At 43.8% G+C, this 23,928-nt stretch overlaps 7 protein-coding genes across 7 annotated transcripts; 3 read left to right on the top strand and 4 right to left on the bottom strand.

Moving 5' to 3' along the window:
• Positions 1-3,887: 3,887 nt before the first annotated feature.
• Positions 3,888-4,076, top strand: BJ212DRAFT_1279037 (uncharacterized protein; the record flags this gene model as incomplete). Its single annotated transcript, XM_041331462.1, has 1 exon — positions 3,888-4,076. A coding segment is annotated over one exon (189 nt), but the record flags the coding sequence as incomplete, so codon positions are not given.
• A 1,260-nt stretch (positions 4,077-5,336) lies between these two features.
• BJ212DRAFT_1448694 (uncharacterized protein) lies at positions 5,337-8,814 on the bottom strand (the record flags this gene model as incomplete). Its single annotated transcript, XM_041338579.1, has 15 exons — positions 5,337-5,403; positions 5,428-5,605; positions 5,630-5,696; positions 5,724-5,814; positions 5,881-6,095; positions 6,291-6,403; positions 6,456-6,632; positions 6,684-6,713; positions 6,756-7,081; positions 7,136-7,284; positions 7,337-7,372; positions 7,394-7,502; positions 7,557-7,750; positions 7,798-8,145; positions 8,674-8,814. The coding sequence occupies 15 exons, from the start codon at positions 8,812-8,814 to the stop codon at positions 5,337-5,339; spliced, it is 2,241 nt and encodes a 746-aa protein (XP_041189581.1).
• Positions 8,815-10,449: 1,635 nt separating this feature from the next.
• Positions 10,450-11,228, bottom strand: BJ212DRAFT_1484251 (uncharacterized protein; the record flags this gene model as incomplete). Its single annotated transcript, XM_041340759.1, has 4 exons — positions 10,450-10,579; positions 10,677-10,923; positions 10,978-11,091; positions 11,141-11,228. The coding sequence occupies 4 exons, from the start codon at positions 11,226-11,228 to the stop codon at positions 10,450-10,452; spliced, it is 579 nt and encodes a 192-aa protein (XP_041189582.1).
• A 622-nt stretch (positions 11,229-11,850) lies between these two features.
• Positions 11,851-12,497, top strand: BJ212DRAFT_1484252 (uncharacterized protein; the record flags this gene model as incomplete). Its single annotated transcript, XM_041340760.1, has 4 exons — positions 11,851-11,981; positions 12,036-12,164; positions 12,217-12,323; positions 12,373-12,497. 4 exons carry the CDS (start codon positions 11,851-11,853, stop codon positions 12,495-12,497), a joined length of 492 nt encoding a protein of 163 aa, XP_041189583.1.
• A 2,995-nt stretch (positions 12,498-15,492) lies between these two features.
• Positions 15,493-16,080, top strand: BJ212DRAFT_1484255 (uncharacterized protein; the record flags this gene model as incomplete). The annotated part of the gene is made up of 4 exons (XM_041340761.1): positions 15,493-15,657; positions 15,713-15,845; positions 15,894-16,008; positions 16,056-16,080. The coding sequence occupies 4 exons, from the start codon at positions 15,493-15,495 to the stop codon at positions 16,078-16,080; spliced, it is 438 nt and encodes a 145-aa protein (XP_041189584.1).
• A 1,325-nt stretch (positions 16,081-17,405) lies between these two features.
• Positions 17,406-18,106, bottom strand: BJ212DRAFT_1302401 (uncharacterized protein; the record flags this gene model as incomplete). Its single annotated transcript, XM_041333254.1, has 3 exons — positions 17,406-17,575; positions 17,665-17,725; positions 17,888-18,106. 3 exons carry the CDS (start codon positions 18,104-18,106, stop codon positions 17,406-17,408), a joined length of 450 nt encoding a protein of 149 aa, XP_041189585.1.
• Positions 18,107-19,829: 1,723 nt separating this feature from the next.
• Positions 19,830-21,725, bottom strand: BJ212DRAFT_1302402 (uncharacterized protein; the record flags this gene model as incomplete). Its single annotated transcript, XM_041333255.1, has 8 exons — positions 19,830-19,892; positions 20,000-20,078; positions 20,448-20,680; positions 20,726-20,756; positions 20,874-21,038; positions 21,161-21,414; positions 21,447-21,604; positions 21,710-21,725. 8 exons carry the CDS (start codon positions 21,723-21,725, stop codon positions 19,830-19,832), a joined length of 999 nt encoding a protein of 332 aa, XP_041189586.1.
• Positions 21,726-23,928: the final 2,203 nt, after the last annotated feature.

Genomic DNA, 23,928 nt, shown 5'->3' on the forward strand with positions numbered 1-23,928 from the left:
ATCCAGACCCCACTTCATATCTAGCTCATTCCCAGATCCCCTTCCACTGTGCTCCACACCTCAGCAGGATCGACTATGCTCCGGATTTACCCCTGAGCTCCGGACCATCGGATCTCCACTGCTAGCCTGATCCATACCCCCCTGTCCCATCCACCCTATGCACACTCCATCTAGCAAGACATCCAGACTTCACCTTGTCTCGGATTCCAGACTATATCCACCTTCCCATATTCCAGTCCTGTATCCACCTTGTCTTCCAGATCCCCAGATCTTCGGACCTCCGGATATTAATGCCGGACCTATTCCCACCCTCTGTCCAAGATCCTGCGCCTATCCCCATTTAGGCATCTCTACCTTTCTGGCTTTCAGTTACCTCTTCTTCCGTCTTGCTTATTGATCCTTGTATGAGTCTTCATCTCCGAGTTCATTTACTTATGTTCCATCTTACTTACTAATGTGTTTCCACATGCTCATACATAGCCCTGCTCCTTTGCTTATTGATCCCCTCAGATATTCTCCAGTATATAACCCCTGTAGATACTCCTGTAGTTCCTCAGTTTGAATATCAACTTAGACTTGCCCAATCCTCTCTTGGACTTTGGTCCAGCTAAGTCTGTCCTACCCATCAGGCCTAGGGATTGATTCCCTAGGCCAGAGCTCTGCCTTTCCGGCACTTACCCTCTTTCCAGACTTAGGTCCAATCCCTGTCTCTCCAACTCTACCTTAGGGTAGTCCACCTCTGTTTGTTTCTACATTGGACTTTGTTTGATGTAGCCCCTATTCCTTCTGGACCTCCGGACCTCCTGTCCCTCATACCTCCAGGCATCCTGTCCTTCGGATGTTCCGCCCTCCGTACCTTTGGACCTCCTGTCCCTCGTACCTCCAGGCATCCTGTCCTTCAGATGTTCTGTCCTCCTAACCCTTGGACATCCTATCCTCCTGTCCTTCGGACATCCTGCCCTCTGTACCTCTGGACATCCTGTCCCTCTGTCCTCCATCATCCTGCCCTCCTGTCCTCCTGTCCTCCTGTCCTCTGGACCTTCGGACCTCCTATCCCTCCATCCTGTTTCCTGTAGAAGTATTACCTTGCAGTGGGAACTCTCCTGAGCACTTCCTGTGTTCCTCTGGAACTCTCCCGTGCTCCTCTGGAAGTCCTCTAGCGCTCTCCAGCAGAGTAGCCAGCCTCCGGAAGTCCTCCAGACTTCGTCGGACCATCATCAGACCTCATACAAAATGAAGGGCACATACTTGGGTAAGGGGCACAGCATACGAGCTGAGGCCAAGCCCCTCTGAGTCAGTCTCTCCCCCTTGAGCAACATGGTTCTTAACAGCTTCACACAATGTGCCATTGATCATGCAGTCTTCATTTACAACAAAATGACAGCCTCCACTGGCCACATCATCTGCATAATTGGGTGGCACGTTGACGATGGCATGGGAACGTCTAACTCTAAGCCTTTCCTTCTCTACGTTAAAGGTTGCATTGCTCAACACTTCGGTATCAAAGACTTAGGCCCCATCCAAAAGTTTCTAGGGATGCAATTTGAGCGTCATTGCTCCAGCTGTGATCTTTGGATCCATCAAGCTGAATATATCACATATCTCCTTGATGAATACGACCTCGATTGTAATCCAGTACAACTCCTCCTTGACCCCAAGTACCCTTTTGGACTTGACACTACCATCTACGATGACGTTGCAGACCTCCCTACCCACTATCGCAAGATAGTCAGTGAACTACTCTATCTTGCTGTCTGCACATGCGCCGACATCTCCTACACTGTTAACGCCCTCACTCAGCACTGCACCAAACCATCCCCCCGCTATTACGCTGCAGCCAAGCACTTACTTCACTATCTTAGCGGTACAGTGAACCTTCGCTCTCACTATGGGGGTGAATGCGCTGATGAAGGCTTACACAGGTATTGTGACACTGACTGGGTGAGCACACCTGAGGACCATCTATCCATTTCCGGCTACACATGGTTCTTTGCTGGGGGTCTTATTGCCCATGTTTTGAAGAAACAGACCACCCATGCATTGTCCTCCATGGAGGCTGAATACATGGCGGTCACACACGCACTCCAGGAAGGTATTTGGTTGAAGTCACTGTTCACTGAGCTTCATGTCGTGTTCCCTCATCCCATCATCCTTCACATGGATAACACGGGCGCCATCTCACTGTCAAAGGAGGCAAAGAACCATATCTGCTCAAAACATATTGACATTTGATATCACTTCATCTGTGAATACATCAAGAATGGCCTATTCCTCCCTCTCTGGATCCCATCCTACCGAAACATCGCAGATATCCTCACTAAGGTGCTCCCTTGGCCCTTATTTTTGAAACACTCTACTGATTTACAGTTGGTATCTTGGTGAGGGGGTGTGTTGACATCACATTGCCTTTTTGCACTATCTCATTATCTTGTTCACCTTCAGTACCACACTGTCTGAGTCTTCTTAGCTTCTTGCACCTTATGGCACACTCACATGTTAATCCTCCGGTCTTGTTACTAAGCAGTTCTTGCCACTACTTACATTGTCATCTCGACTCCATTGATACCCCAGTTTTGTTCCCCAACATAACTGAGGTATGTAGTATATTCACTTACAGACTCTCGACTCATACTAATGCATACACTAGTTGTTGCTCCTGCATTAGGTACTTATGAATATAGTTTTGTTCCCCAACATAACTGAGTTGTTGCTCCCACGTTAGTACTGCTAACGTGCACAAACCCATCCATCTGCTCACTATGATTCCTGGTTTGCTTTGGAAGATGAGGGCGAAACTTATCATATCATGGACCTCGAGGACAATTCATATCACACCACACATTTTGGATCCAATCATTCATCAAATCACTCTAATACCATCTGCACATCATCCAGACACTCACAGACCTAATCCATAGACTTTCAAGTATTTCTAGATTCAGATACACCATCACATAGCTACTCTTCCTGTATTCCTAGTTTATCTTCCCTGAATTCTCCCTCTCATCAATCATCAACAGATAGCCAATTATCAAATTCATCTTCAGTCCTGGCCATGATATCAGACTCAGAAATTGATGTCAAGGTGCAGTTCAAACTCAATACACCCAAATTGCTATATGCTTTATTCAAGGCAAATTGGCTGTGTTTTGGATCAGTTTGGGGACCAGTGGAGAATACTGTGCCCTGAGTGTGAAGACTGGTGTCAAACCAGTGTTCATACTACCTTACCTCTATGGGCCACTGGCCAGTTCAAGTTGCTCACTAACCACTGAGGTAGCAAAAAGTGTGCCACAACTGCTGCAAAAAAGCAACACCCACCATCTCAAAAAGCCAGTACATCAGCTGATCAGCCTAAACCTCCTGATAATGAAGGCACATTCATTTTGGTTGCTTTTCTTTAGTAATACCAGCTGATTGTTATCTCATTCACCTCATTATCAACAGCACTCATCAGAACATAATACATTCTGTTAACTGGTACATTACATGTCCTGGGATTCCTATCAACTGGCCTGATGACCTCCATACATTCTTCATGTCATTTCCTTGGGCATGATACCATGATGGACCTGACAGACTACCATTTACTGTCGACATTACAATTCCCAGACTCCCTTGTGCTTGCTCAAAATTCTGCACACATCTTACAATTCAGGAGGACTACCCATGCAAAGAGTGCAGTGAAACTTACATGCATATCTATCATCTCATCAATATTGCACATAATCCTAAGGCCCACACAAACTATCAATATCTTGGTCTTGCACACATGTGAGACATGGTCAAAAAATATGTGGATCAAGCTAATTAATTAAAGCTTCAGGTATGTTTTATTATTCTACCTGGGTCCTGTATGTATTCTCATTAACTCTTTCTAGGCCTGTAATGACTCATGCAAGTATATGTATGCTCTCACTCAGTTGGATGATTACAACTGCCTCATGATGGCTATCTCTGAAAATGACATCCCTTGCATTCATCAAGTCATCAACATTGCTTTGTGCCATGGTGCAAGCATCCAAAAAATCATCAACAAATTGGAAGATGCTCTAGAGGGCGTGTACCACCCATGAGGATATGGCACTGACATCAGGGAAGTGACGTGAAAATGGTAAAGTTTTGTCAAGCTTTACCTGATTTAAAATTGTATAATAGTGGTAGTCAGAGTGAATGATTTTGAGACAATTCAGCATGCAATTACAGGACGATTCAAAATGCGAAAATCATGTGAAAATCGCAGTTATTTTGAACACCCCACTTTAAAGTGCTTAGCTACCAATGGATTTTCAATGTGATTCTTGTGTATACATGTGTGTATGCTAAGTACCTTACTGAGTTGGACCACTCAAGATGCCACAATGGATGCAAAGGCAAGTGCAGGTACAGAATCTAATTATGTTTGCATTGCAGGTAAAGAAAAAATGAGTGCAAATCTACTTGCATCACCAATGGAGGCTTGAAAGCCTTACTACGGAACATGAATTTGATAGCTTGGATGCTGTTCTTGAGGACTGTCATATCTGCATATCCAGATCTCAGATCCAATCCATATCTCATCTCAGATCCAATCCACATCTTATCTCCAATCCTATCCACATCTGATCCCCCTCCAACATCTCATCATCCAATCTGCCCACTCGTCCAGTCTGGTCAACAATTCATCCAAATCCACGACCAGCACTCATCTCCTTTCAGTAATCCCCTGACTCTGGTCACCACACCCTAGCAGGTGTATCAATACTTACTGGCCATAGTAACACATCATGAATGTATACTTCTCAGTGCTGGTCAGTGGCTTCTTGTATCAATACTTCCCCTGCAGTACTAGCCCCCTGGCGCCCTGTATTAATACACTCCTTGTATTCATACTCTCCTCGGCACTCATCCCCAGGGTGCCCCACAATGCATGCTGACTAAGATCAATGATCATCAGATGTGTTAGATCTCTGGTAGATCACCTTCTCACCTTCTGTCTGAGGCACTGTCATAAGTATTCTTCTAGGCTTTGCAGCCCACACCCTAGTAGATCTTGTATCTGAATGTTATGTTTTTTTGTATCCATATGAGGAAATAATGGAAATCACACAAATTTGTTTCAAAATGGTGCGAATGGACACATTCTCTCAGTTGACATGAGTCATGACCACTGCTGGCAAGGCAAACAAGTGAATTCGATGATAGTTGTCAAGATTTAGTTGTCAGATACAAGAAACATATGGAAAAAAAACATAAAAGCATTGAAAAACATATTATGCAATATAGGATATAGTTGACTGAGTGAGGAGGCCAGGAACCACACTCCACAAAGAAAGACAGTGGGCCTGCATCAAATGTCAGATGTTAGCTTGCCATGAAGTGTATGCGATGAGAGCCTCATTCTCCTGCACTGCAAAATCAACCCTGGCAACAGCATGTTCATCCCACCACCTTCCTTGCCAATCAAAATAGGCAAGCACACGCTGCATCTCCTCCTGCAAGAGATCAACTTCTTCAGCCCACCTGTCAGCACATGTGCATGCTTTGCACCATTCCACACGCATGGCTGTGGAGAGCTCTTCCTCACCTGCGCCATGGTGTTGCTTCCAAATCCAGGAAACCGGAACTAATCTTCAACCCTCTGTTTCACCTTCTCCCCCTGCCTGTGCCTCTGTCATCCCTCGGATATTGTCATCGTTGAGTTTTGGGAATTTGACCTGCCAGGTGAGCTTTGAGAGTTTAACACTGAGAGAATCTAAGGCAGCCCAAGCAGTGCAATACTTTGTAGCAGCGGCATCTATCTTGAGCTGTACAGTATTGATAACTGCCTGTGATCTGGTATGCACTCATTGTCCTCTGATCCAAACCCTCTTGAAGCCAGTGAGATGCCGTTTTAGTCACAAATGTTTATGGAGTTCTTGGAGAGCATCATATGCCTGGGCACAACGCAGTTTCCACTCAATGTTGTAGAGGTTGATATCACAAGTCATACCCATATTCACCACCGCAGAAGGCATCCATAACTTTATACAGTGGACTGGCTCTTCTGGCAGGTTGGGCATATCAGGGGTGTTGCTTCGCAGGTGGGCAATGCATGGCATGTACAGCATTTGTATCTGTGCCCATTATTTGATATGGTGGTGCAGACCATTTGTTTGTTGTTGTAGTGTAGAAAGCTGATTGTCCATGGTGTGAGCACCAGTATTGGTACTATCTATAGCTAGGTGCTGTCTAAGAAATAAAAGATCAATGAATGGTCAGCAACCAGCACCATGAAGCACTTACTGCAGAGATTCAAGATCAATTCTGACTGCTACTAACACACTTGGAGATATATCTGGATGCAGAGAGGTGTTGACACCATGGCTGAGCTGTTGCCCTTTGAGTTGTGAGAGTTCGAGCCTGATGGAAGCTTGCATGGCGACTGTGACAAGAGTGTCAGACTACAATACACCACATGAACTTGAGATACATACCTGACGCCTCCAACTTGAAAGGATTTGGCTTTGATTGGTCCTGTTCCCATTCAGTGATCATGACCTGCCAGGCCACAAGACTGACTGGTGGAATTGCTTCTTCAAAGTCTCGGAGGTCGAAGATATGCTGGTCACGCTCAGGAATCACCTCTTTGAGTGTCCATAAAAAGAAAGGACCTAATGGTGACAAGTGAGTGCAAGAGAGACTAAAAGAGATGCAGTACATACCCAAATTACATACTTTGTGCCAGTTCCAATCTCCAAAATGATTGTCCAGGATGTTGCATCATGATCCTGGACCCATTTCCTGTGTACTCATAGCGATTGGATTGATGTTAGACCAACCTTGTTCAATGGCCTTGCCATCAGTCCTTGCCATACCCTTGATGAGGTTGAGGGAATATGTGGTTTGGCAAGAAAGGATGTGTGCCAGCAGATGGAATTTCAGAACTATGGATGTGAAGACCTTGTTGTTGGGCTGTAAGTGGATCCTGGATGGGTACCATGACATCTGGGTCCAAAGGTGTTTGGACCATTGGCATGCGATATCATAAGAGACGGTGAGCACATGGACATCACTCGCATGCTGTAAAGTCAAGAAGAAAAGATAATCCATATTGACATATCTAACCAAACGTCTATTAGGATTCACACTGAGACAGAATAGGAAATGAACTTACCTTTCACCTTTCTGTAGATCACCGACTGCTGATGGACAAGTCAGGTTATGGCATGCACAAACTATCGCCCCAACACCTGTGGCTGCCATCCCACATGTGTTTTTAGTGTCAGCGAGATTGACAGCATTATGGCCTGCGCAGGAACTTTTCTAAATGGTACAAAATCAGCCAGTCACATGTCACCAATTGACAAATGCTCACCTCTTGTAGCTGCCCACTGGAAGCATCCAGTACCTCCTTGAATCTAGTTCACTCCACAAAATATGACCAGCCATTACTTAGGCCTGGACCTGCTTGGTTGGAAGACTTGTTGCGATGGCATAACCAAAAGTTTGCATCAATAGCCAAAAATAATCCATACAGCCACCTGTCAAAATGTAAGTATGAATGTTGAATACATAAATGAGAACACAAAACATACTTTACATTTGGTGGAGCATTTTCCCAACCTTGCAGCAAATTTCTGCCTGGCTGAGGACAAGCTGGACAAAGTATTGTGAGCTCCCCTTCCTTTGTGCTGAGAATACCACTTGGATCATGACTGTGTCCAGCTCGTAAAAGAGAGGTGAGGTGAGGATGTTGGCAACTCATCCTTAGGAACAACTCATAATGGTCCTTAATATCTGTCAGTATGCGAACCACACCATTAAATTACTCAGTACCTTTGGTTGATGTGTCCCGGTATTGTCAGTCAGACATGACAGCAATTGATAGTATTCAAATGCGGATCCTTTGGATTCAAAGGTATACATCTGAAAGTGATCTAGAAGGCAGAAAGTGGCAGCCGTCCATGGATTGGTAGTGGTTGACGGGTACCAGTGAGCGCGCAACAGTTGAATATTGTGAGTTTGCACTGTAGTGCAGTTACAGAAATTGAGGGTGACACTGTGTATGCCATTGATCTCGAGTACAATGAAATCATTGTCAAATGCAGGGGCTGGATTGCAACACATGACTCCAGGAGGATGGCCAAGTTGAACACATAGGCCAAGGTTATGGAGTGAGATACACTGGAAATGGGTGCTGTTACAGTCAAGCCTGCCCCTATCCATTTTCCCAAACCTTTACTCACTTGTATTACATCACGACCGCTATCACTGTCGTTAGATGACTCATCTCTCTTATCTGTATTACATCATGATCGCTATTGCCGTCACTAGATGACTTATCTCTGACTCGTTCCTTATCTCTGACTCGGTTCTTATCTCTGACTTGCTTACTTATCTCCGACTCAAATACCTACTATAAATAGCCGGTCATGTACTCAGTAGAACTTCACTTTAATCCTACTAGGTTTTACCAGAACTTCCTTCGCTTAAGACCTCCAATCTTAAGTCGTCTGAATACTGATATTCAAGCTGGAGACACTCTCTCTGACTTGTCTTAACAACCTTACATTTGTAAGGTCTTGATTCAACTTCAGCCATCGCTCTTATCGAGCAGCTGTCGTTGCGACTATCCTAGTTTGTAACAGGTGCCCATCCAGATCTGAGCAGTGTGAACAATGCAAACCATAAATACAAATTAAAAAAACTTACCTCCATAACATGCAATGGCATTGCAATGTGTTGCACAACTGTGCATCCTTGACAGTACAACTGAAGCCCTTCACAGTCCCTGCAGCAGATGACAGCTTCGTTTGGGCATCCGGGTAAACCTTGACATGTTTGATACAACATAGTGTCTCTGTATCCTTTGAGTCAGATGAACTCCCTAAGAAATTTTTCCCACTCCAAAATCCACAGCTTCATAGGTTTGTCCTTGAACATGGTGAGCAAGATACAGACACAGAAAAGACAACTTACCCCTGCTGTGCGAATCTTTTTGGCTTTAATAGGCTCCATGTCTGTGGTAGTATCCGCAAGGAATTCTACATAAGCTTCATTGACCACGTCAAAATTCAAAGCCTCTGAAAGTCCTGATGGGGTTGGTGCAGGTAAAACAACATGCAGCAATGATATCGCTTGTGGCGCCCAATAATATGAAGTCTTGACTGAGTGTTGGACCCTTTGTGTGATGTTGATAGACATGTGAGTGTGAAACATGCTTCCTGGTGGAGCACCATCTTGAGTGTCATCATTATGTTGGTGCTTCGCCTTGGCAGCATGTTGAGCAGTGTTCTCTGCAATAAACTGGTGGGCATACTTGTTGAGTTTTCAACAATAACCTTTAGACTTAGCACGTGAGACCATTAGAATTTTGGTTGGTTACCTTGATCGATCGAAATTCAACAACTTACATTCAATCACATGATATCATCAAAGCACAGTATATTCGATCACGTGATATAATGAAAGCACAGTATAGGGTACGGTAATCAAGCATGCTGCCATACTAGCCCATCATTGAACAGGGCGTGATCCAGAGCTCCTGGCTCTTGGTCCATCAGAGATAAGATTTGCTCCTCAGCTGCAAGCCAGGGGCATGCTGTGTGAAGAAGACACAAACATTCAGATTTAAGATATGTGGAGCATGGACCCTCTAAATTTGCAACAGATGTTGACAGAGCTTCAGTGTCATTGAGCAAAGCGGTAGCCTCTGATACTTGCTCCAGAAACTCTGGTCTCACAATGCTCCACCCTCACGCATCTATATCCTGTGGAATAGCACCAACATGAGCTTGACAACCATTGTGATGGCAGCTGCCACCAGTATATGTCCGGCTCAGTATCTCACCCAAGGTGTCAAACACATTAAGTGTTGCCTGCAATGACCTCAGTATTATACATCAATAGAACTAGTAAACATACTTCTTGGTCTCCCTGTCTCTGCCTCCACCTGCGCTGTGCTTTGTTGCATTCATAACCAATATGCCTGTGAACATGTTCCTGACCAATAGACTAAGTAACATATACAACCACTCACCACAAGTAATGTACACGCTTGGTCTGCTGATGTGCTTCTCATTACTCTTGTGATGATTTGCAATGGCATCCCATAAGTATTGAGAAAGGGTGTACAATTATGTGTAAGATGTGTGTAAGGAATGGGGCACATTTGTATATACTTGTTACAGTCTGAAGTTGGTTGACTTACACATAGACACAGCCACAACTTTGGGACAGTTATTGTCCTACACTCAACTGACTTGGATGCTCTATGTATCATGTAAATACAATCATCTAAATAGATCCAGGGCTATTGAATAGTATTATTAGATCTCTGAAGTGGCTAACGGTGCGACAGGTGTCATATCAAAATATTTAGCATCACTCAATTGAAATTCACACAAGTGATTGACTCAGAACAAGGTATACATTGATGCAAGGACTTCAAGACATGTAAAATACATTGGTATCTAACTATGTAGCTAATCAAAGCGGCAAGCGTGAGACAGAACCATCTTTCTCTGCCTGTGTATATGCAGCCTGAGCAGTGCTAAGAGAGGAGTAGCAGCCAAAACAGGCGCCTGGCACACCAATAACGTGAATGTGAATGTTATGCCTAGCAAAACAAGCATTAAAAAAGATAGATTAACAAGTGAGATACGATGCACCACCCTTGAAAGACACCTGTCTCGCGTCCAACTGTAATTACATACCAGCACTGGGACACAGATGTACTCATGTGGAAGGTAGGTGACACTGCTTGGGTGGTGGCAGCCATAACATGAGGGACGGGAGTGATTGGAGCCACCACTGTGGCAGCAGTGACATTAGTGATGGGAGCTACATTGTTGATGAGAGAAGTGGTGGTACCTAAGGAGTTGGAAGTGGCAGTACCCAAGGAGTCAGAGTGGTTACTCTCAGTATCGCTATTGTCAGTTACATGGTCGGCTACAGCAGCTGCTAATGAAAAAAATTTAATGTTAGACTGACAAAGATCACATAACAACAACTTACTGTTATTGTTCAGTCTCCCTTCCACACAATGAGAACATGCAGGGCAGTAACCAGCCCAAATGTCATCCACAGCATGTGTGACTTCGGCAATTTGGTGGTCAGCCTGAGTGATGGCTAAAAACATGGAATCAGCATAGTAACAAGTAAAAGTCTAACAACTTACCATGTTGGCTGCATACCAACTCCAAAGCACTAGCAAGCTCAGACAAACTGAAAGTTTCGTCCTTTGCTAAGGTGGGAAAAACTTTCATTTTGATCAAACAGTGGCAGTGACAGTGGTTAGGGCAGTGATGCAGAGTGGAAAAACAAGCTGGGTGGGTAAAAAAACCTGAGTCCAGCCTGGCTATTATAAGCATTCAGGAAACTCCAGCTATCTCACGCTCTCATTGGTCAATCTGAAGAAAATTTCAGATTCCATTGCTGAATGCAGTATCGATATACTGCTCCAAGCATACTAACACTGAGTCTGATTAGAAAAACACAAGGTATGTGTCACCACATCCGGATTATGACATTCATTTAGCCTGCCAATGGTTGATAGATGTCTGGAATGTCATGGATGACTCATGAGCAGGCTGACTTCCTGAAAAGTAAGGTGGATGGCTTTTTCCTCAGTCAGCTGCAAGGGGAAGTGGCCGTATACTGTACTAACACCTACTGAGAGTGGTTTGAAAAATGGCCAGAAGCAGCAGTACATTTCAAAGATGATGCTGGTATTGCACTCACAAACAATCAATTGACAAACAACCAGATGAAGCAGCTGGGTGTGTACATCAAACAATGGCACTCTGTATGTGTCATATTTCATTTTCATTTTGGTTCAGCTAATTGTAATTGTAATAGCAAATATGTTCTTATTTGTACCATGTGTCCATGGCTGCTCATGGTGAGGAGTTTGTACATCACATGGAGGTGGAGGCAAAGATTGAGTGTGCTCATCGTGCGGATAAGGTAAAAGCTGATCTTGAGGCTATCCACACACCTACTGAGTCTCTGAAAGCACAGTAAGTACTTTTTCATGTGGTAAATGTTGAATCAGATGCTGAAACATGTTGAAGATGTCTTGAAGGCCTTGGTGGATTGGTTGGGCAATTATTAGATGCTATTCATGAGACAACTGGATGGCATGGAAGTGTCTACCTTGGGGGACCTGATCCTTGTGTGAATGGGGAGGTTCACGTCTTCAGGTATGTGCACATAGATACTTTCTGGGCTTTGTTCTAATCTAATATGGCACAGTTTCCATCATGGAAAGGGCTTTTCTGGTTTCAATTTTCGCGAGATGCTGCCCAATCACCATGGTCACATTGTTGAGCCATTCACTGCCTTTTTGAAAGGCACATTCAGTAAGTAAATATTCTTCTGCCTCAGACATTGATACTGATAGTGCTACAGCTATTGATGCCTCCTACCATTCAATGGACTCAAGCATGACTCTGCCTGTGGGAGAACCACTGGTCAATGAGACTTTGCCAGCATCAGCCCCGATATCACAGTTGTCAACGCCTCCCATCCTTTGACAAACTCAACTGTACAGTGGCTCAAAAAACTGTCCGCATGTTTTGACATTTTTCACTATCTATGATATTGTGTGAGAACAAAGAAATGGCTCAAGGACATGCTTATACCACATTGTAGTATGGCTTCAGGGCTTTTATTTGAGCCCTACACCGTGGGAATCGGTGGAGATATGGTGGAGATACAAGGCTCACAAAATGGTGACTCATGTGGACAGTTTTTTGACTCAAGTATTTTACAATAATAACCAGGTATTCTAGTATTTTGTATGACCTCCCTTGGCTTTAATTACTGCCTCTATCCTTCTAGGCATACTCTCAATTAATTTCTGGCAATCCTCAGCTGTGATCTTCCCCCATTCCACTGCTACTCTCTCCCAAAGCTCCTATACTCCTTTAGGGGGGTTTTCATAGGCTTGAAGCTTTTTCTTGAGTGTTCCCCAGAGATGTTCAATGATATTGACATCAGGAGACTGTGCTGGCCAGTCAAGAACATTGATGTTATGTTCTTCAAACCATTCCTTAGCTCTTCTGGATGTGTGCTTGGGATCATTATCTCATTATCCTGTTGGAAAATGATATCTTCTTCATCAATCCCTGATTCTGCCAAGCTAGGCAGCAAGTGGTCATTTAAAATGTCCACATACTGCTCAGCATTCATCTTCCCCTCAACCTCAGCAAGCATTCCCACACCATTCCATCCCATACAGCCCCATACCATTAAAGAACCTCCTCCAAACTTGACAGTCCCATTAACCTCTCTGTCTGTTAGGCCATCTCCCTTCTTTTTCCATACATATACCTTCCCATCTGACCCAATCCTATTGATTTTGGTCTCATCTGACCATATAACATGCTTCCAGTCCTCTACAGTCCAGTATTAATGAGCTAAGGCAAAGGCTAGTCTTCTCTGCCTATGTTTGATGGAGAGAAGAGGCTTTTTCTTCTTTGTTACTGCCTTGAGAACATTCCTCACAGTTTGTGAAGAGACAGGGGTAGTGATGGTGGAATTGATATAATGGGTGGCTTGGACAGCATTATCAGCCTTTCCTGTAGTGATATGTTGGATAATAGCCCTTTTGTCAGTAGAGGTAAGCTTGGATGGACATCCTCCACAAGAGTTTTCCTTGTCTGGGTGGCTTTCTTTGATAAACTTTGCCACAGTGGACTTGCATACTCCAGTTCTAGAGGAAATTTGGCAAGCAGAGAGGCCAGCATAAGACAGAGAGAGGATATTATCTCTTTGAGCAGAGGAGATGGCTTTCATGGTGATTATGACTATGATACAGTGGCTCAAAAAACTGTCCGCATGTTTTGACATTTTTTACTATTTACAATATTGTGTGAGAATACATAAAGACCTCAGTGACATGCTAATACCATATTGTAGTGCTGCTTCAGGGCTTTGGATTGAGCACCACATCATGAGAATCAGAGGAGATATGGTGGAGATACAAGGCTTACAAAATCATGACTCATGTGGACAGTTTTTTGAGCACATATTAAAACTATATAAATCATCATTTATGACACCATAACAATCATGCCACCATTAAATAAATTATAAAGTGGTGTCATTATGTCATTTTAAAACCATATCTAACTATACAAACCAAAAATTTCCATATGTCATGGTTATATTCACCATGAAAGCCACCCCCCCTGCTCAAAGGGATAATATCCTCTCTCTTTCCTATTCTGGCCTCTCTGCTTGTCAAATTTCCTCTAGAACTGGAGTATCCAAGTCCACTGTGGCCAAGTTCATCAAAGAAAGTCACACAGACAAGGAAAACTTCTGTGAAGGGCATCCATCCAAGCTTACCTCTACTGATAGGAGGGCTATTATTCAACATATCACTACAGGAAAGGCTGATAATGCTGTCCAGGTCACCTATTACATCAATTCCACCATCACATTCCCTGTCTCTTCACACACTGTGAGAAACATTCTCAAGACAGCTCATCTCAGGTCAGTAACAAGGAAGAAAAGGCTTTCCTCTCTATCACACATATGCAGAGAGGACTAGCACCCTTCTTTTTTCACATATATACCTTGCCATCTGACCCAATCCTATTTATTGTGGTCTTATATGATCATATAACATTCTTCCAGTCCATGTAATCCAATTCTGATGGGCTAAGGCAAAGGTTAGTCATCTCTGTTTATATGTGATAGAGAGGAAAGCCTTTTCTTCCTTGTTACTGACCTGAGATGAGCTGTCTTGAGAATGTTTCTCACAGTGTGTGAAGAGACAGGGAATGTGATGGTGGAATTGATGTAATAGGTGACCTGGACAGCATTATCAGCCTTTCCTGTAGTGATATGTTGAATAATAGCCCTCCTATCAGTAGAGGTAAGCTTGGATGGATGCCCTTCACAGAAGTTTTCCTTGTCTGTGTGACTTTCTTTGATGAACTTGGCCACAGTGGACTTGGATACTCCAGTTCTAGAGGAAATTTGACAAGCAGAGAGGCCAGAATAGGAAAGAGAGAGGATATTATCCCTTTGAGCAGGGGGGGTGGCTTTCATGGTGAATATAACCATGACATATGGAAATTTTTGGTTTGTATAGTTAGATATGGTTTTAAAATGACATAATGACACCACTTTATAATTTATTTAATGGTGGCATGATTGTTATGGTGTCATAAATGATGATTTATATAGTTTTAATATGTGCTCAAAAAACTGTCCACATGAGTCATGATTTTGTAAGCCTTGTATCTCCACCATATCTCCTCTGATTCTCATGATGTGGTGCTCAATCCAAAGCCCTGAAGCAGCACTACAATATGGTATTAGCATGTCACTGAGGTCTTTATGTATTCTCACACAATATTGTAAATAGTAAAAAATGTCAAAACATGCGGACAGTTTTTTGAGCCACTGTATTGGCTGTGAGCATGCATGGAGCATTGCTCCTTACAGGAGTAGCTAATCATCCATTTTATTTGCTTGCTCATGTTGACAGCTGAGATAGGCAATGATAGTAGAGTCATGGTATGGAGCCTCACATCTGGTGAAATGATTCAAGAAATTGTTTCACCAGTGGCAGGATATATTAGTGCAATCACTTGGATTGATGTTGATGATCGTGGAGAGACGACCTTTGCGTTTGGGGCATCGGATGGCAACATCCAAATCTATGAAAGAATCGATGATGTAAGTGTGATGGTAGTAGCACCTCTAGGTAACTGATAATGTTCAGTCCTGTTAGGCACTTTTCAAATTTTGCAGTACTACCATCGGTCACTCAGGTCTGGTAGAGTTGCTTGCTTGGGATCCTGTGCATCATCGACTGGCGAGTGCCAGTGATGGTCGACCCCACATTTGGAACTTCACACCAGACAGTGTGTTACCAAATCATAGTACTTGTGTTGCATTGACTTTGTATTTAGAAAATCTTGTTTCTATCACCTCAAAGCTCGACAAGCAGCCATATGTGGCGCACACAGTACACTTCTATGACAATGGTGCTTCAATACTAGTATCATATCTTGAAAGCGGTGAAATGTATGTGTACCATAAAAATTGTGATTTTGCTCTGACTGTGAGTCTAGTTTCTGTTATTCCATCGAACCCTGAGATTTAAAGTGGCACAAGAAAGTCCAGGGAAGGATGTGAGTCGGTGCATACTCTGTGCATACAATTATTGATTCTTAAGCTGCAAGTGGGAATACCACCCTTAAGGGCAATTTCCTCCTTGTAAGCAATCTTAAAGACAGGGTTGACAAATACTCTGTGCCTAGCCTTCAATGTGTCCAGTCTTACAGCCATGTGATCCTGTGCAATGTGTCTTTGCAAATCTCTGTTGCTTGACAAGCCAGGCTCATTTTCATTGGGGGCAACGATGGTTTCACTCATATTTTTAATTATAGTACTGGTGCATACTGAGGTCAGTTGGAACACGCCAATCAGGGTGATCAGATCATACCTGTAACTGTAAGTGTGGTTCTAGCATGTATCTCACTCTATCTAACAAGATGGAGGTAGTCATACAAAGGGCGCACTGGGTGCACTGTTGTTACTGGCAGCTGCTTTGATGGGCACAGTAGTGTGAAGGTCTGGGGGGAGGGTGAATTGGTATGTGTTGTTGAATATGTATTGAGGCAATTGCTCATTACTTACTACAGACATCAATGGAGGACAATGAGACACATAAGTTACCCTCAGCAGGATCTTCACCTGCCTCCCAGCTGCTTTGGTTGTGCATTATCTGCATGCTCTTCAGTCGGGCACAGTATCAGAGCTTTTCCTCTTACTTCAGGGCAATGTGATATGTGTCATTGGGGCTTCATAAATTGTGTATGCTCAACATTTACTATATGTACTACCAGATCTACAAATTGTTTGCAATATCATTAAACCAGCACAATCTTCCACCTCTGATGACAATCAGTCATACACCAAAGTCCTATAGGGTAGGAGGTTAGTACTGGAGCAAGACTTCTATAATGGCAGTAGAATTCACCCTATTCATTGCTTTTAGGACCAATTCAGTTCCCCAAGGCATCGAAATAGCGTGGCAAATTTTACTCTTACATACTGGAACAATATCAAGCTGGCTATTTAAAGCGCAGCTCCATATCTGTGCAGCCAAAGTCACTGTAGCCTAGAAAGGGGTCTTGGTACCCCACAGCTACAGGTAAGTAACTTCTGACTGCTGACGTAGTAAACCCACTGGTGATCCTCCACAGAAAATATGTGTTCAATAACACCCAGTACAATTTTTGCCAATGTGTTCTTGAAGAACACACAACTATCTGCCCATGAATAGTTGCAACTGCAATATTGCGATCCTGCTATGTTCAGCCGTTTATACTCAGTGATGTGGTCATTTCCAGGCAGTTGAGTCCCTGCCTTTTCCAATGTGTCACACTTCTGAAATAGTAGTCTTGATGATATTTGCTTCAACATGTGAGACACATGGAATCAGGTTCTGTTGCTGTCTGCAGGATGCCGATGTCCATACAAAATGCTTCTTCTGTGAATGGAGCACAGCATTGCTGCAGGATGTCAGCTGCTTTGTTGAAGACATCAGGTGCACCAGGTTCTTGAAGCATTGCCTTGATGCATGCAGCTGTGCAAAATGTCTCCAACATAGTTCTTTCTAACTCCCCTGAAGAACCCTATTCAGTTTGTCTCCCCTGTATTTCCATTCATGCTCACCAATCTTGTAGTTCATATTGGTCTTCTGCAGGGCTCCGATGATCCTCTCAAAGGGAAACATCTACCAGCCATACATAGGTCCATATCTTAGAAGAAACTCATGAAGGTGGAGACAGGAGTGGTGGTTAGGATAGAAAGAATGGCTTGGAAAAACATCTCGGATGGATTCCAGGTAGGCTTTCATACATATGAGGTACTGCTGAGTGTGGTGCATCGACGTTACATGCGATGTTCCCCATTGGATTGCCATCACCAGCAGCATTGTGCTATGAGCTAACTTCTGCCTCTGTTTTCCATTTTCATCACCAGGTTTCATACAATTGGTCCCCCAGAGTTTTGTGAGAGTCACCGGTAAGTTGAATTCAATTGCAGACCGCCATTGCTCTGCCTTGAGCTTACTGTGCTCTGCTTCCCCAGGTTTTTTGGTGGTCCGCAGTGCCATGAAGGTCATTCAATGCTGCGCAGTTCTGTTTGAATTTGATTGATCTCTATGTCTGTGAGGACTTCGCCAGATATGCCTTTTTGGTTGTTTTCCCCTTCTACTTGGGCCACGCACTGCTTTACTAATTCCTCCATGATAAATGCATTGTCATCAACCTGCATCCAGTCTCCATCATTCATTGGAGCACAGTGCATGGGTTCACCCTATCAAGTTGTCAATGGGGATCATGACTGTCATATCCCATATGCCAGACATAGATCCCATCATATTCCCATGCTTTCTGGACCTATTTCTGGACCCCATATCCAACTCATTCCTGGATCCCCTATCCTGTCCACCCTATGCACATTCCGTCCAGCAAGACATCTGGACTTTACCTCCTCTCGGATTCCAGACTACATCCACCACCTCACATATCTCAGTCCTGTTTCCGCCCTGCCTTCCAGATCCCCAGATCTCCGGACCTCCAGATATTAACTGTATTATCTCCGGACCTATTCCTACCCTCCATCTGAGATCCTGCGCCTATCCCCATTTAGGCATCTCTGCCTTTCCAGTTCTTGGTTATCTCTGTTTCCATCTTGCTGATCGATCCTCATACTAGTTTCATCTCCGAGTTCATTTACTTATGTTCCATCTTACTTACCAATGTGTTTCCACATGCTCGTACATAGCCTTACTCCGTTGCTTACTGATCCTCTCGGATATCCTCTAGTATATAACCCCTGTACAACTACAGTAGAGTCCTCAGTCTGAATATCATCTTAGTTCCTGCTCTCTCATCTTAGATCCTGTTCTACTTGCCAATCATCTTCCGGACTTCAGTCCATCTGAGTCTCATCCTTTTCCATAAAGGCCTAGGGAAGGATTCCCTAGGCCAGAATTCTGGACCTTCGGATTTGTCCCCTATGTCTCTGTCCCAAGTCTAGGGATTGCTTCCCTAGGCTAGAGTCTTGCCTTTCTGGCACTTACCCTCTTTCTGGACTTAGGTCCACTTCCTGTCCCTCCGACTCTACCTTAGGGTAGTCTACCTCTGTTTGCTTCTACATCAGACTTTGTCCGATGTAGCCCCTATTCCTTCTGGACATCCTGTCTTCTGTACCTCTGGATGTCCTGTCCCTCATACCTCCAGGCATCCTGTCCTTCAGACATTCCACCCTCCATACCTTTGGATGTTCCATCCTCCATACCTCTGGACCTCCTGTCCTCCAGACTTCCTATCCTTCCATCCTGTTTTCCTGTAGAAGTATTACCTTGCAGTGGGAACTCTCCTGAGCACTTCCTGCATTCCTCCGGAACTCTCCTGTGCTCCTCCGGACGTTTCCCGCGCTCCTCCGGAAGTCCTCCTGCACTCTCCACCAGAGTAGCCAGCCTCTGGAAGTCTTCCAGACTTCGTCAGACCATTATCAGACTTCCTCTGAAATGAAGGGCACATACTCAGGTAAGGGGCACAGTGTATGAGCTGAGGCCAAGCCCCTCTGAGTCAGTCTCTCTCTCCCTTAAGCATGGTTCTTAACAATGACTATGAAATGGACAATGCACCAGCAAGGCTTTGGCCATCTGTATTTTTGTGCTGCATTTACCAGCACCCGACAACACTAGCCCTGCCTCTTGGATCAGGGCTTCTAGGACAGGCACCCATAAGCGGGTCATTGCAGAGACAGTAGGGTTCAATCTCAAGAGTGTTCTTCCCCTATCTAATTCTGATGCATCCAAGGGTCTTTTATCTGGCTTCCTGATCGCCCTGATCGTCCTGCCAGCCTGTTTGTCGATGATAATCAAGTCCCTGAAATGATGTTGCACCAACCCAAGGAAGAGGTTGTGCATGCCATCTACAATGACAAACCTCACTGGATCCCAGTAAGGCAGTCATAGAAGCTCAGACCACCTCACTCTGTGTTGTTTAAATACTTTGTCATGTTCTGACTTTGTCTCTGCACTTTTCCATTCTTCTGCAGCTGCCCTATGTTCACTGCATGTACATCGTCTCCATGTCTTGCAGTCAAAATTCACAATCTCTGACTTTTTCTGCCAGCAAAGTCCACACATTTGATTTGCAGTGGGCCCCACACATCCTACAAGTTTGCAAGCAGCTGGTAAGTTGTTGATTGCCACTGCGATGACAGACCTTGAAAGTCTCCCTTCAGCATGTTGGAATGTCCTCATAAATCTTGTCCCATCTTTCCATGACAGCACGAAAAAGTCGATGACAGGTTGAAGAAAATGATTTATTTCATTGAGAGCTGGTTCTCTGGGTCCAGGTATAATGCTGACCAAGTACATGTTTTCTGGTTTGTATCAGAGACTGGGTGGCAGGTTCAGTAATCCCATTGTGATTGACCCAACCGATTTTTTCTTGCCAGAAGTCTTATTTCCATGAGGGTTAAACCAGTCCACTGAAAGACTCCATGCTAATCTGAGATCCTGCCTCTTCAGCCCATCCAAGAATGGTTTTCTGTCAGTGCCAAGGATCTCCTGCATCGCAGTGCCATCCTTAATATCCCACATGTGATACTTCTTGTTCATCATCGTTCCATAGTCCATGGCTTCCTCTATACCAGGCCAACTTAACATCTCAACAAAGAATGCATTAAAATCTTAAATGACATACAAGCACACCAACATCCACATTTTTCCACCTTCACCCTTTCTACATTTAACCATCAACTAACCACATGGCTTGCTACCTCAGTACCTCTGATGGGTGCAGCATTCAGGGTATAGTGATTTTTTTTTTGTAGGTGCGGGCGGGTATGTGCAAGAACACCTTGTGCAGGTGGCAAATGTTTGAGTAACTGGGTCCAAGTTAAATTTTTTACAGATGGTACAGATATTGGAGGGAATGGTGGGACAGGTCAACTTTCTGAGTGTAGTCTCAAGGAGAAGATTCAAAAGGCCAAGGACTGCATTGCACCATGGACAAGTGACATGTCTGAAGACATTCAAGATCAAGGCAATGAGCATGGTAAGGAGTATGGCAGGATTGGCATTGTGGTATCTTTGTTGGAAGCAGGGTCCTATTTGTGATTTAGTTATGTAGGCATTCCTACTAACAATTGTGTCTCACCTGTGTCGACAATTTTTGCACTATCCAGATCATCATTGGTTGCTCTATGAGTGATCATGTCCATGATGCTCTTCACCATGAGCCTCATTTCCTCCAAAGTTCCAAGAATTGTGTGCCGAAACTCCTCATTACAAGCATCACTATTGACTTGTATGTGTCTCACTTCTTCCTGCATAGTAGTCATTGTTTCATACTCTGCAGTAAGCATCCCCAGTACTTGTTGCCCATCAGCCAAGTGAAGCTGATTTACAGCGTCAGTTACAGTTTTAAGACAAGCATGCATCTCAATGTTGAGGAGGAAAAGCTTGCAGTAATTATCTGATACTTCTCCATGTATTTCCACTGAATGCTCCCTTGCAGCTCTAAAGGTTTCATTTGGAGTGCATCAACTTTCAGCTGTGATTTGCCCTTCTTCAATCCTGCCCTCAATCCTGTCTTCCAATGTCAATTTGAAGATGCTCCTGGTGAGGTCCTCATCATTCTATTCCTCCAAAAGTAAGCTTGATGTGAGTGTCAAATCACGATATTTAACTCACCCCTATCTTTGGCCATTGCTTTGTCATCATTTATCTTGCACAGAAATCTCGTGCAACAATTTGGATAGTATGAGTAATGTAGTGGGTATTTGTAGTGAATGTCAACTCAATGAAATTCCTGTTCCTGTTGTCATCCAATGCTCCCCTTGTATTTTCATAATGTACTTTGTATTTGTAGTGAACATAAACTTAATGAAACTCTTGTTCCTGTTGTCGTCCAATGCTCCTCCTTGTATTTTCATAATGTCTTAACTAACGAGCTGGTGTTACAGTCACGTATGCCCCTATTCATTTTCTCCACTTCAACCTACTGTGTATTATGTCACAAGCTGCATAATGCCACTGCTAAACTTATCTCCAACTCATATGTTGTATTACATCACAACTGTAGCTACCGTTGCTAGATGACCTATTTCTGTTATCACTTATGCATTTCTTATCTCTGACTCATTTTGTTCTCACACTTGCCCTCAAGCACAGTAGCCCACTATAAATAGTCCTCTTGTATGCTTTAGTTACTTCACTTTAATCTTACTAGATTCTACCTGAAACATCCTTCACTTAGGACCCCCAATCCTAAGTTGTCTGAACCGATATTCAAGTTAGAGACACTCTCTCTACCTTGTCTTACAACCCTTGCGTTTGCAAGGTCTTAATCGTAATGTCAGCCGTTGCTCTTATCGAGCTGCTGCCATTATACTATTCTAGTTCATAACAAAAGATTAAAGTGCAACACTGACCCTCTCCATCCGGGAGGTCCCAGAAGCCAGAACCAGGCAGAGAGAGATGTACCATCCCCTGCAAACAGAAACATCACTAGACCAGAAGATCAGGATGTCAGCACCTACCAACACCCCAGAACTTAAAGCCGGAGCACCAACATCTTACGACGGAACTCCCAACCAGGCTTTGAGATGGTTGTACTCGATTAAGGTGTACTTCGCCCTTAATGCTACAATCTATAACACCGATGAAAAGAAAGTCATCACCACGCTCGCATATATGACAGAAGATAGCGCCATGGGTTAGGCACTCACCTTTTACACTGAGGTTGACAACTCCATCTCCAAATCTTATGGAACTTTCGCAAACTTTGAAACAAAGTTCAAAGAAGCCTTCATACCAGCCAATGCCATAGGCACAGCTATGAATAAGCTCCATACCCTGAAGCAGACAGGCGATCTCACTTCCTACATCACCAGTTTCAAGACCCTTGCTGCACAGGCCCCTGTAAAACAAGATGCCATCTTAATTACATTCTTCAACGATGGGCTTAAGAAAGGGATCAGTAACACCATCTACCAGATGGAAACCATCCCCATAGATTTTGATAAGTACGTCGCTGCAGCCATTAGGCTCAACAGCAATTGGCAAAGAGGTGCTATGTTCCATCAGAACAATCGCACCACTACCAAGCCAACTGGACAGCAATACATACCCAGACCTTCCATCAATCGGCATGATCCAAATGCCATGGAAGTAGATCGGCTTACTGAAGCCAAGAGAAATGATCATATGAAGAAAGGACTATGTTTCACATGTCACCAGAAGGGACATATGACTAGAGCCTGTCCCCAGAAGAAGTATGGGAAAACCCCAGTTCATCACAAAGAAATTGAAGACAGCAACAAGGAAGATGAAGAAACAATGATCCATCGCCTCGCCGAGGATTTTTGATGTGGAAGACTGGATCGACATCAGTATCTTCCAATATAGCTATCAGACTTGTACAAAGTATTGGAATCAGAAAAGAACTTCATGTTCCCATTTCTCTCATCTCCAAAACACGTCTGAAAACTGTTGAAACAACAGCAGTTGTTGACTCCAGAGCCACCAGAACATTTATCTCAGAAGACTTTGTCAAGCTTCATAACATCCAAACGCATAAACTCACCAAACCATTCCAAGTCACTACTGCAGATGAAAGTTATGCAAAAGGGGGCGCTATCACCAAATATTGCATCCTCATCGTGAAAATTGATGAACGATCCATGATTGGAAAATTTAATATCACATGGCTTGGCCATCGTGATCAGATTTTACTCAGGATTCCCTGGCTACATGCTATGGACCCAGTAATCAAATGGAAGGTGCAAACCTTGGAGCTCCCTCGAAGTGAAAAGAGTGACCAAATTGAAGAAGAAGTTGATAATGAACAAAAGAAGAATGGTCTTCCACCTCTTTTCTGAAAGACCAATCAAAAGTTGAAACTGAATCCA

Source organism: Suillus subaureus (genome assembly GCF_016647635.1).
Source record: "Suillus subaureus strain MN1 chromosome Unknown BJ212scaffold_32, whole genome shotgun sequence".
NCBI classification, from domain to species: Eukaryota; Fungi; Basidiomycota; class Agaricomycetes; order Boletales; family Suillaceae; genus Suillus; species Suillus subaureus.